Genomic DNA, 13,689 nt, shown 5'->3' on the forward strand with positions numbered 1-13,689 from the left:
CTTCAAATGCACCCTATGTACAGTACAGTGAAACTCTCAGCTTAAATATTTTGCAGGCTTGACAACTCATCCCCCACAGCGTATGTCAGTGCTCTCCTTTCTAGACTCTGCCTCTGAGAATCCCTACCTTTTGTAAAATCTCTTGTCAAGTGTTCCTTCTGTCTTCCTCCTCCTTTGAAGTTGTTCCTGATTCATCGAGTCATCAGTGTTTTCTCCTTCTGTAAAGTATATTGCATTTACTTATCTGTGTATGGGTTGTATCCTGACAGTAAAATTTAAGCTTCTTGAGGCTAGATTTAGGGGGTTTTGCCTTTGTGTCACCTCTAGTTCTTTGTAGGTTAGTGCTTAAAAAAAAATTTGTTGAGCTGAGTTCAACAAATTATCTATGTGGATTTAAGAAGTTTCCTTTTGCCTTAAGCCAGTACAAGCCTCGAATTCTAGATCTATGAGTCAGGTTGCTTGGTACATAGGCCATATAGGAGGGGGGCACCCAAAATTTAATATTTTGCTTTTCTAAAGTGCTTTTTGGTTTCAAAGTACATTTATCTGTGCCTTATTTCATTTTCTGAATAACCCTATGGACTGGGGGAAGAGGCAGAAAATAAAAGTAATTTTTATCCCCATTTTCATATGACATTAGAAATTCAGGAATCCTGTGCCAACCAGTATGTGTATATTTTAGAAATACTTTCATAACAAGGTCTACCTTTATAATTATGCAGAAACTAATATTTATTAGTATCTATATTCTTTAAAAGATAAGCTACTTTCTAATTTCCTTTTTTAGTTATGATTGATTTACTTTGGTTAGTTTTTAAAAATAAAGGGCATTAGAAATGGAGTCAAGAATTTAAATTTTAAGAGGATAAAATGAAGCAGGATTCACTTCCTCCCAATTAAAATGCCATGGAGGTTTGAGTTCAGTTACATAGCGTTTCCCATTGGAGAAGTAAACTTTTTTTTTAACAACTGAATATAGGTTTCACGTGATTGCACTTCTTTTCTAATTGTTTTCATATGTTTCAGCACTCAGTAGTTTTTGCTAGTCTGTGAATCTTCTCAACCACATAGTAATTAATTACAGAAAAAAAGCTCTCCAAGGAACAATAGACATTTAAGGATTTTGTAGAGGAAAAGCAGATGTAGCTAAATGCCAGACACATATTCCTCTAAGTCACCCCTTGCCAGATGCCTTTTTCATTGAATATCATCACGCTACACAGGGAGAGCAGTCAGATAGAGAATTTGTTCTTTACCTATGATGCCAGATTTCATTGCCTTTGTTTGGAAGTAGGCGGATGGTGAGGCGATCCGTGCTGCTGTTGGCATTCACGTGTGGTATCACAGACTTTAGGACTTCCTTGTTTCTTTATTTGGGTTCCCCTGACTATTTGACTTTAGCTTTTTGGTTAAACTACCCTGGAGACAAAGTGTCAGCTTTCATTTTTGTCACCTTACACATAGTAGCAGCTTAATAAATGTTTGTTGGATTGAGTATATATTGCCAAGTCAAAGAGGCCAGAGAAAATGCAAAGTCTGTCTTAATTGCATTGAATTCTACCAGTATATCAGTCAAGGTCAGGGACAAAGTATCACACTAAGTTAATCAAACTGTAGAATTTATTGAATAATATCCATACCATCTGGCTACGCTCATTCATACAAGAAAGGTATGAGACTTAACATACCCTTCTCACTACCATTCTGGAAACTCATATTGGCCTGGTGTGGTGAATGAGGCTAAGGTATACATAATTGAGTCCTTGAGCCAGTTTGGTCCACGTAATCAACTGCTTCCAGATGCCCTAACAACGGTTAAGTTGAGCTGTGGAGTTTTATACTGAAATAGAGAAGAACTGGTCTATATTCCTATACAAGATAAGCAAATCCCAGCCTTCTTTCAGTACACCAATTGGAAATAGATTATATAAGACTCATCTGAATTTCTGTACAGTCAGGATCTCTGTACATGGATCTTAATCAGTCACTCTAGCTCTATCTAGTTCCCTTTCTTCCTCTCAGTGAAGAAACTTACCTAACTGACCTGAATCATTTAGCCTTGGCCGTCTTCAAGTTGGGTAGAACCCAACCAAGAATTTATGGAAGGACATGAGCAATGATTGCACAAGATATAAAATCATGAATGAGTTGTAATCTGCTGCACAAGCTTCTACATAGCAGATATCCTGGATCTTTCTGTCTTTCAAAGTTTGCCTGAACATTTGACATGAACTCAGGGACAGCAGAGACCCGTTGCTCTTGGTTGTACATCTTCTTTCCACACATGAGGCTGTCATGGATTTGATAACATGATTTTATCTTTGAAAGCTGGCCTCATGAATTGGCAATTGTAGCTTCTCATGTGTTTGTACATCTGAGTAAGTCAAATGATGACAAGTGTATTTGAACCTCAGATTTGAGTCACTAGACAAGGCTCCAATGTCAAAGAATTTTGTAACCACTGCTAACTCTCGGTGTTGACTTAATAACTGCTCACAGTTAGTCATTGTCCAACACTATTCCTAGCACCTCTTTTGACCTCTTGCTTTCCAAAGTTCATCTATATAAAGCAACCCCCTCCAAAGAAAACCAAACAAGAAAGCAAAAACATACTCCTTTCCCTATCTGCAGAATATATGGTTTAGATGGAAATACTCCATATACTGTTTTCCACTTAATCTCTGAGCTCTACCCAACAATCCTGATCTCACTATGACTTGAACCTTCTTTTTAAGTCTTTGACACTTACTGAATTGTCCTTTGCCCTTGGACGTCACCCAGAATGATTTCCTCAAGACATTTGTTCTTGTAAAACTCTTGCAACTCTTTGAAACCAGCAGTCCTAATCATCCTTTCAGAGAAGAGAATGAACATTGTACTTTTTCAAATCCAGTATAACTTTTTTTGCCTTTTTTTCTATGCAACATTAGCTCTGTGATGGCAAAGATGTTATTTTAAACTAGTTCTTTAAAAGCAGGTACCAAAATAGCTAAGGAAATAGTTAATTAAAAAGTTAAGGTGTTTTAGTCACCTTTCCTCCTCCTTTTTTTAATCTCTTCTTTCCATTGTGCAGTGGAATGTAGCATATTGTAGCATGTAGTAAAACCTGTTTCATTTTCATTTGGATCTTTTTTTCCTTTCAAAACTGATGGACCAGCCTTATGAATAGTTACCTACATAGTGTGATTTAAGAGGGTGCCAGACAGAGCCCTCTACCAGAAAATAATTCCACCATTAGTCTCTGTGTGTCTGTACGTGTGTGTATGTGTATTTTTCCTTTATTTCTTAACACTTTTTGGTTTCCTTTCAAAAGAGAAATATCCTGAAGGGGCAAAGTGGAGTTACATCCTGAAAGACAATTATCTGATAATAGTTAATCAGGAATGTGTTTGCTAATGAAAAGTTGAAAGCAAATTGGGGCACTGGGTATATGATTAAAGGTTGGAGATGCTGCAGAAGGGAATTGATACAACAAATAGGTGCTCATAAGTCAAACAGTTTGACCAAAACTCAAAAAAGACAATAAGCATGAACACCACATTTCAACAACATTTTGAGTGTACCATCAGAGTGCTGTTTGATTGGTTATCATTTTCCACCAAACTGGCGTCTTTGTCTCAGCAAATCTGCAATGATTTATTGATCCAAAGGATGTTCAGCCCTGGAGCTGAAAGGAGATTCTTTTGGTTGAACAACTGGTTAAGCCAGGAATGAGAAGCAGCATAGCCCAATGACTAGACAGTGGTTTTCAGAGTCAGGAAGACCCAGGCTTATGTCCAGCCTTTGATGCACACTTGTGTGACCCTGTGTCAGCCACTTTGAACCCCTGGGAAACTCCCTAAGGTTATATGTTACAGAAGGGTTGTTCATCAGAATAAATAAGCAGAATTTCTTCACTGGGGTTTCTGATACCACAGAAATAGAATGTCATTTGACTAGTGAGAGGGCTGCTTAACTGTTTTTCTGTTTGATGGAAAAAAGAAAATCCCAAATGCTGAGCCATTTAGAACATAGGAAGGATATGATGAGGAATTAGCCAGACAGTTCTGTGACACAGACAAGATGTCTTTGTGTCTAGTGACTGGCTTAAAAAAACTTCAGAAGACATGCTTTCTCCTCTCCCATTCCCTGATCAAAATAACACACAGAGCTCTTGTTTGAACTAAGAATGTTGAGAATGTTTTTAACTAACAGCAATCTTGAGGGGGAGGTGTTGCCTTTCCTGAGCACATGTGGGGTTCCATTTAATTTTGTTCTCTTAGTCAAAAGCAAGTAAGTGAAGAGAAAGAAACTGTTCCAGACATTATCCTTCGAAAGGAGAACCCTTTTCTGAAATGTCAGTCCGGTCATGAATCTGAGCCAGAAGATGGTGTTGAACGCAGACTTCCCGATCTAGAGAAGGATGACTTTGCCGCTCGGAGAGCGAGAATGAACCAACCCAAGGCAGCAGTGCCATTGAATCAATTGCTATTTGGGTCTTATATAAAAAAAGAGAATGATGGTGTCCAACAATCCTTAAAGGGGTCATCACAGAAGAAAAGTCAAGGATCCTTAAGGTGTGCGTTATTACATGTACCTTCATATGTGAACATATTTGTACAGAGGTATTATTATTATTAATGTGAAGTGACTTTTTCTCCTGTTCATACTTCTTCTGTTTGTTTCAAACACTCTAGAGAATCTAGGTCTGTGAAGCTATTTGTGAAAAAAAGCCAGTAGAATATTCTACTCACTCAAAGGCATAGATCCATGCTGCCAATTCCCTTTTAGTGTTGACCTTGGTTTTATCTAGGATAGGGCTAGAAATACCATGTAATCAAGGTTCCCTTCCCACTCCCCCCCCCCCCCAAAAGAGTAATCCAGATCATTATGTGTATGCATGACCACAAGCATACCCAGTGCCCATTTGGTATACTTCCCTGGCACTCACCTCTGCTATTTTTTTTCTCTTCTCCTCTGGACTTATAAGGGCCATGGTTATACTTCATGAAAGACACCCTTTGCTCTTCTTAATACCTCTCATCTATTTGTTGGGGAAAGATGTGGAGCTTACTCTAAATTATTAGATTGCCTATTTCCTGGTGAAACAATTTTCTTTAAAATAGAACTTTACATTATAAATTAAATTTTATTTGGAATATTTCCCTAAAGAAGATTCCCTCCTTTCTCCAGTTTTTCTTCTGTGCTCTTTTCCAAGAAGGAAAGAAAGTCTTGGGGTATACTCAATCTAGTTAGATTCTGCTTTAGGAGAATCTAACTAGAAGATAAAGAGTTTGTTCTTTGGTGCTTTTAATTGGACCTCAACACACCAACTGGAATTTATAAGAAACTAATAAGTATAGTACAACCGAATTCAGAGCTTAGAGATCCTGGCATCAAAGATTTGCAGGCCATCCCATTATGAAGAGGATTTATAGTTTATTTGCTGTGTTCTGTCATGAAGCATTCCTAAGGCCTTGGAGAATACCATTGTTGACAGTGATATGAAACTCATTTTACATTCAAGGAATCAGTCATAATGAGAAAAGGGTCAGCATCTTGAATTAGGGAAGAGAATAGATTTTGATATTTTCTTCCCCCTCTCTCTATGTAATGTCCATTGTTTATATTTCTAACTTTTATTGTCTACTAAGTCTCTATTACAATGACTCTGCATTAGTCTGGAATAGTGCATGTTCTTTCTAAAGAACAACGAAGAAACGGGACAGGGTTTGGTGGAGAAAAGGCTGTTATTCTGTGTCATGATTTCCCTATTTCACCCTGTAAAGCTTAATAAAAGCAATATGGTGCTGTCTGCTTGAACCAGATACTAAATTTCATAGTTCTAAATCATCTAAGCTGTATATATTTGTGTATGTAGGCATTATTTATATATGTATGTATGTGTATATACATGTGTGTATGTGTATATATACACACATGTGAATAGACATAAATTATTGAGCAGTCTTATTTTAGAAAGCATAGTAAATCTTTTCAAGCATGTTTTACTGGTACTTTACATTTCTTGTCATAGGACGAGAATATATGTTTATTATATGTGTGCGTGTTTTAGAACTTAAGTGCAGATCCTAGCTATTATCAGCATCAACCAGATTATGTTTAATTTAGGAATAAAAATTTTTAATTTGTAATTGCTCTTAATTTACACATTCAAGACAGCTCATGTTAATTAACATGCAAATGAATACCTCTCTAAGCCTAGTTAATGAAAAAATTCTATTTTATTTGTTCTCCTTGAGATTTCACATTATCTAATTTGGCTAATATTAACATCATCCAAAGGTATAACTTTGTTCATGAGATAACAATGCTTCCATTATTTTTTTAGACACATTTACTATTAGCCATAGATAAAATGTACTTTCTGGCAATGGTGGACCTAGTTGAAATGTTTAACATGTGAATAATGTCCTAGTTATCTCAAAACTAATCCTAGAATTTGGATCATGTGGACCCTCTAACAAACATTTTACTGGTGTTCTAAAAGACATTCCAGAGCTCTAAGGAATTCAGTCAGAAAACCTGAATTCATTAAAGTAACTTGAATAGTGTGGGAATTGGGCATCATTAATGTCCAAACAAACCTCATTACCATTCTTAATAGTCTTTCAGTGAGTTCAGGCTTATTTGCGTAAGCTAAATCAGAAACTATCTCCTGGTAGGGAAGCATTAGAAGGGTAGCATAGATAAAAGAAATCTCAGCTTTAGTGAATTCCATATTTTAGTGAAAGAGGAATGTGTTTTCTCATTTCACTTACTTTCTGACTTTCTGTGACTGACATTATTTGCTCCTTTTCTCACAAATTTCTTGGGGACATGGGGGCCATACTAACTTGGCAGAAATCGGGTGCAAGGGGAAGAAGTAAAGAAAATTGTGGTTCTCAAAGAAAACCTGCAGCAGCCTCCAGGGAATTCATGTGAGACCGAAGAACCTAGGAAGGCCCCTGACCTCCAGAAGGATGACCTGGCTAAGCGGAAGATTCAGAGTAGCAACCTGTCCTCACACCGGGAGGCTGTGAGTTTTGTGAAGAATTCGAGTATAACAGAAGCAGACTTGGAGACATGGGATAGATTGAAAGTATCAGGAAAGATGAGGTGTGTTACATTTTCTTCTGTGATTCCCTCTTGATGACAGTTACTTAATTTTGAGGGGGAAATAGGGAAACTCTTAAACTTGTGTTACATCTGTTTAATAACCTAAAAACCTTAATTTAATGCAAAATAGTGTATTCCCAGTGAGTTGAAGTATAGTAAGCCATATAATATAGGCTACATGATCAAAAGATTGTCTGGCAATGCCCTCTTCTTCCTGTTGTCTTTCCTAGAAGGATTTTTGGCCTAATTAAGCTTTCATTTAATTTTTCCCAAGTTATTTGGGGCATGTTTTTTGATATTAGAAGTAATCTTTGAATAATTGTAGATAGTTAAGTACCAGTGCTTATTGAAGTAAATTGTTTTTCATATCTTTCCGGACTTGATCAATTAGGAGGAAGTGTTTTCCTTAAGTTATAAAAAAAAAAAATATTTCTTGGTAATGATCTTTTTAATATTAAGTTTTGCTTTTATTTCTAAATCTTCCTTTGGAATGTTTGGAACTTATCTCCTCCTCTGATTAGTGATGAAGATACAGAACACAACTGCACCCCAACCCCCTCTCCTGAAATCCAAGCAGAAACCGCAATTCGTGATGACTTTGCAAGCCGCAAAGCAAGGGCCTACCAAAAAGATTCCAGCCCTAAGCAAAAGTTTGTGCACTTTGGACCAGTGACAGAGATAGATCAGCAGAAATGGAGAAAACTTAGTATTGGCAAGGTTGACCCCAAAGAGGAAATAGAAGAGATTCATAGTGATGGTGATAAGATTCACGTTTGTCATGTGACCCCTGACACTCCTCACAGCTTAGAGGATGACAGATTCCCTCATCCACAGAATGATTCCAGGTATTCTGTGCTGTGCATGTGAAAAAGGATGGAAATCTCATCTAACTGAGTATTAACTTTGTTGGGAGTGAAGGGATCCAATTTTTAGTTTTATCTTAATTTTTTTTCCCCTTTTGGGGGGTTGATGGTAAAATATAGTAGCTGCTAGTTTTCCCATTCTGTGAAACCTCTTGGAGGAAAAATGTGGATGTTGTCAACAATTTAAGTTTAAATTCTGGGCCTCCCAGTCCCGATCCCATATCCAAAAAAAGGTTCATTTTATTCTCTTCTCTTAGAAAAGAAATAGATCTAGTGGAGGTGAGGGTCTTTTTATAGGAACCTCAACTTGTAGCTTAAGGTCTTAGTTCAGTGATGTTTACATATATGGTCATGGATTTGACAGCAGCCTGATATATGATGGCATAGTTTGCCACAGGCCTTTGAATATCGTCTCTGGGTTCTTGTGCCTGCTAGTGAGGACCCCAGCTATGTGGTACTGGACTCTCTATAAAGGAAAAGACTATTATGAAGATAATTCCTCTTTCAAAAAGGAAGGGTTAGTGGAAACTGCAGATAACCGAAGAGATCCAACTTCCTCACCAAGAAGTAGAACAGAATGAGAATCACTTCTGGGGGACTTCTTTATTTTTGCTTGATGTAGAGGCAGGAGTAGATAGGAAATTCTACAGGAGAAACTTCCATGTTCTCCCCTTCTTACCCCGGTAGCATACACATAGTTTGGTTTTTATGAAGATTAAGGGTCCTTATTGGTAGGTAAGAGTATGGGATCACAGAGACATCCAGCCTTATAATTATAATCCTGAGATTCCCATTTACTTAAGCATTAATATGGCATCTGTGTCTTGTATGTCATGTCTAAGTCCCCCTGCTAACATTTATATACTTATAGCTAAGCTTATTCTTTATGTCATTGCTATTAGAAATGGTAAGCATTTCCAGGAAATTTCTTGGTGCTAACCAGTCCGTTATCGATCTATCTCCACTTGCTAGTCAGCTCCCTTCAGTTTTGTTGCTGCCCCTACATTTTCCAAATCTTTTGTCCCTCCTTTCTTCCTTTGCACCATCAATACTTTATTACCAGCAAACTAACATGTTGCAAAGGGAGCTCTGCATCTGCAGCCATGGACAAGGTTCAGAAACAGAAGACCGACATTTTGGAGGACCATCTGGGAAGCAGCAAGAAAGGTGAGACCTGAATATGAACCCAGCTTCCAAAGAAGATTAGCCACTGGCAACAGGGTGGGTGCTTGTTGTCTCGGTAACAAAGCTGTGCTCTCTGGCTTCAGCCACATCCAACCAGTTGCCACAGTATGACCAAACAGAGGATAGGCTTACTAAAGGAGATTTGGAGACTGTGCTGCAGAATGAAAGATGTCAGAGCAGAAGCCAACAACTGTGAGCTGCTTGTCTGCATTTCGTCTTGCGCTGTCTCGTGCTGTATGGCCGTTCATCCAGCTTGAGAGAGAGAGAAAAACGCTACAGTTAATGATTTATGTAGCATGTAGTGGAGTTACCCATATGGGTCACAATTCTGCCTTTTGAATTTCCTGTAGTAAGAATGAATTTCAAGATTTGGTTTTATTGTTTGTTTTGCATGTTGGTTTTGTGTGTGGTGAATTATTTTATTCTTAAAAAGACATTATAACTGGGATTATGAAAATTTTCATTGGAAACGTACGGCCATGTAAGTACCAGTTACGCTAACTAGTGTCTCTCACTTGCCCAAAGTGTAATGAAGGTTTGTGCTGTTAAAATAGTCATTCCTTGCTCATTTGTCATACCTGCTTCTGACGCTGCTGTGGGCATTAGCTTTGGTCTTACTCCTTTAATGCCTAATGAGCAGTGCTTCTGAAAATAGACTTGGAAATAACCACCCATGTGACTGGTCCAACTAAATGTTATCCTAGAGCAAACTCTGTTGCCCCTGCGAATGGGACAACAGGGGCAGAAAAGAGTCCGGGGAAGATGACGACTCATGGTGCCCAGCTTGGCGGTGGAGCCCAAGGGCAAAGGAAAATGCCTGACCCACAGAAAGATGACATGATGGCTAGAAGAACAGGGGCATTCCTTAAGCACACTGCATCCACCTCAAACCAGTTCCTTCCAGTTCCATTTGCAAAGCAGCAGGATGGGGAGGAATCTACCAAGGGACTTCAAAAGAAAGAGGAGAGGTCAGAAGGTTATGCTCTGCCATTGCCACTTTGTTCCCAAGATAGATTCTGGATAAATGTTGTTTGATATTTGCTTGTTGAATTGAATTTCTTTGAAAGCTTTAGTGCCACTCATTCCTTGTGGCTCACTATTGAAAACCTGGAATTGATTGGACCTGCTGGAGTTGAAGTAATGATTTTTAGTGTTAAAAGGTCCAAAAGACAGACTTTTTGAGGGGTCAGCACACTATGGCCCTTACAACATTCTATCTGAACTTTCACTGCAATGGGATCACTAACTATTAACCAGGAAAATTGAATTTGCGTGTGTTATACTTAGTCTTATTTGGCAATGGGGATTAGGTTAGGAGGTTCCAACTTCCAGTGGGTAAAGGAGGTAAGCTCTGATATGGATGGGTCTCCATTCATGCCCTATGGGGAAAATCAGCCTATTTGTATTGATCATCCTCATAATATTACTGAGTGCTTGCTACATATGAGCCAGCAAGATGATGATTTGATTTGGGGTAAAGGACAGGGAATGAAAAATGATCATTTCCCAGAGGTACATTTTGCTTGAATTTTTACTCAGACCAACCCTGTATTGTGAGTCCAAATGAAAGTCGTTAATTACCCATGTCTTTAACCTGGTCAGCACAGGAGAGAAAGACTAACTCTGCCTGATCACGTTATTCAACTGAGCAAATGTTAGATTGTTAAATTGAAAGCATTGATGGAGAAGATGGAATTTTTTGAGAGAAAGGGCTCTTTGCAAATGTTGCCAGTGACTATTTCAACATTTCCTCCTAAATAATAGTGGAATCATGCCCTAACTCGGGTGTCAGGAAAAAAAGGATAAAATTCATTTTTCAACTCTATAAGTTGTATTTTTGCCTTTTCAAAATACACATCTCATTTCATCCTACAAGCTTCTCACAAGAAAAATAGAATAAATATTGGTAATCTTTATTTGTACAGATGAGTCATAGAGAATTTGTGGAACACATCTAATGAATAACAGACCTAGGTTTTTTACACCACCATTTACACCATGTCACCAAGACAGTACATGCATGACCATTGTATCCTTGATCCACTTGTGTCCTTGAGCCACTTGAAGGCAAGTCTGTATAAAATTAAATACTGAATAAGTTAAACTTGATGAGAAAATATGGAATTCCAGACCTCAATTGAAGGGTCAGTTAGTAGTGAATTAGAAGAGAAACCCCAATTGTTTAAAATAATAGGTGGATCTAGTAAATTTAGTATAAGTAAGGATGATTAGTGTAATTATATAGCATATTCCTATGATTATACGTTGTCTTCAACAGTGCTGTTTTCTGGGATATATCATTAACTTCTTGCTTCAGAAGTAAAATGTGATGAATGTCAATCTGTCCTGTGAAAGTAGGTACCCAAAAATAACTATTTTCAGATGCTTTAAAAGTGCTAAAAAAATATATAAATTACATAAATGCAACATATTGCCATATTTTAGCTTATGTTAAATTAACTTCCTTAAATATGTTAACATACAGTAGAGTTTACTCTTTGACTTTTCATTGACATGTCTTATTTTCAGCAAACTTCCATTTGACAGCACCCAATTATATAATTGAGTCCTTTGTTGATAATTTGTATGATTTCTATTTACTTTTCTTTTGAATATATCTAGTAGGATCAGTAAGAAAGACCTTTGAAATCAAGGCACTAATTAACTCTCCATTGCCAGCAAGAGCAGCTCTATTTTAAGTTGATGCCTTATTTTAGTCTGAGAGGTGAAACATTTCTTTATTCCTAGATTGTTATGTGTTATAGGGGAGTGATGAGGGCAGAATGGCAAATCTGGACAGTTTTCAAGCCTTTCATGAGTAGGTATTTATAGGATGACTTCACTGTTTTGAAATAAGGTAAATCCCCTTAACATGCATGTTAAAGTGTAAATACCAAAACCATATACCAGAACATAAATTGTTTCTGGCATACAGGTTATTTAGAATTCTCTGTTCCTCTGCTCTCTATCATCATCAGGGGTAGTCAAGAAAACACGGCTTTGTATCTACTTTTCTTAGTTTATCATCAGCTTAGATCCATTACAACTCTAGCAGGCCTATTGATAGATCAAGTATAAACATCCAGGCAGCCACTGGCCATTCTTTCTTCAGAATGCCAGCGCTCACAGATTCCCATTGGAATGCTAACCCTGCTGTAATTTCCAAATAGTTTTGAAAATTGGGTTCTATTCATCTGAATCTTAGCATGTTCTGAAATTCTCCCTGAGAAAAAGAGCAGAAGAGCCTTATTTCCAGTTGATGAACCCTCACCAAGTAGAAATCAGCCACCTTAACCAGCCTCCATCTTGCTTTGTCTCAGTTCGAACCTTGCTGTTGCATTTGCACACATTTCCACCATGAATGATAACCACTTCAGCAATTAATTGCTGAATTCACAAAGCAACTAAAACATGGTGTAGTTGTGTGTGTGTCTATTTCTGTGTGTGTGTGTGTGTATTTCTTTGAATTCTTTGAGAAACTGCAGAAAAGAGATCCATATAAGTTGCCTCTCTTTCTCTGTATTATTTTAGCACCAAAAATCAGCCCAGGAATTTTTTCTCAATTCAGTTTATTGGGAACCAAAGACGGTATTTTCCATTGCCTTAAGAATTCCCTCCCTCTACAGGGCAGAGATAAACAATCAACTTTTGAAGTAAGATGCTGTTCCTTTAATTGGCCTTTCCTGAGATATGTATTTAAAGGGGGCTCCTTTAAAAATATTCTTAAAACATACTAATGAATTCTATTGGTTTTCTGTACTGAACAACTTTTATTCTATGTTTTAGCAAGGTAGAGCTAAGCTTTTAAATTTGTATTTACCTGCTAAGGTGACTGTACTGCAAAAGATAATATTTCTGAAGAAACTTTCTTTTTCAAGTTGTAGGAAGTTAAAATGTAAGGCCAGTTTTATAGAGGAATTATGGTTTCTGTCAAATGGCTGCTGAAGGCACTGATTGGTGCTCTGGTTTGTTTCCCATATACTGCCAATTAGCTTTGATGCAATTTGTGTAAATGCATTAACACCTAAAGTAACGGGTCAGTGGCATCTGGCTTGTATGTCGAGTCAGTTACAGCCCACTACTACAAACACAAAAGCATGAACAGTTTTATTATTGTGGCTAGTGACAATACACATTATTTTTAATGTTGACTTTTCTTTGCATTGTTACAATTACAATTTACCTTCTTTTTTTAATATTCAAAATCAGCTGAGCCTGTCTTTTGTGGGTAATATGCAAATTGTTGATTCCTTTCTTGAGTTTTACATTGCTTTGTCCTGAATTTAGCACTTGCAAAAAAATCTAAGTTTTTCTTCCATTTATATAGTTGATACATATTGAAATTTGCATAATGATCCATTTCTTTTCTAGTACATTCAACAAAAAGGTTTGGAGCTCATATGATGAGCAGTTTTCATTTGGTTTTCTTTGCAATGTTAACTTTGCGTGCTGTCAGCATTCTAATTTTTTATTTGGTCTTGTAGATACGGTCCCAGAACTGCTGTGTCTGATGACGCAGAGTAAGTTGTCTCATATTCATAGG

General features: G+C 37.4%; 1 protein-coding gene across 8 annotated transcripts in view; it reads left to right on the plus strand.

Moving 5' to 3' along the window:
• LIMCH1 (LIM and calponin homology domains 1) overlaps positions 1-13,689 on the plus strand; it is a 371,911-nt gene that overhangs the window by 291,453 nt on the left and 66,769 nt on the right. For 3 of the 8 annotated variants that reach the window (XM_072620594.1, XM_072620596.1, XM_072620598.1), the window contains one exon: positions 13,631-13,666. The exons of 3 other annotated variants lie outside the window; for them this stretch is intronic. In XM_072620594.1, coding sequence (XP_072476695.1) covers positions 13,631-13,666 — 36 coding nt within the window. Of the gene's footprint in view, positions 1-4,262; positions 4,557-6,843; positions 7,099-7,619; positions 7,944-9,024; positions 9,129-9,229; positions 9,339-9,850; positions 10,115-13,630; positions 13,667-13,689 lie in introns of all 8 variants that reach the window. 2 more of the 8 variants (XM_072620601.1, XM_072620593.1) reach the window with 2 other exon arrangements.

Source organism: Notamacropus eugenii, chromosome 6, assembly GCF_028372415.1.
Source record: "Notamacropus eugenii isolate mMacEug1 chromosome 6, mMacEug1.pri_v2, whole genome shotgun sequence".
Taxonomy (NCBI): domain Eukaryota; kingdom Metazoa; phylum Chordata; class Mammalia; order Diprotodontia; family Macropodidae; genus Notamacropus; species Notamacropus eugenii.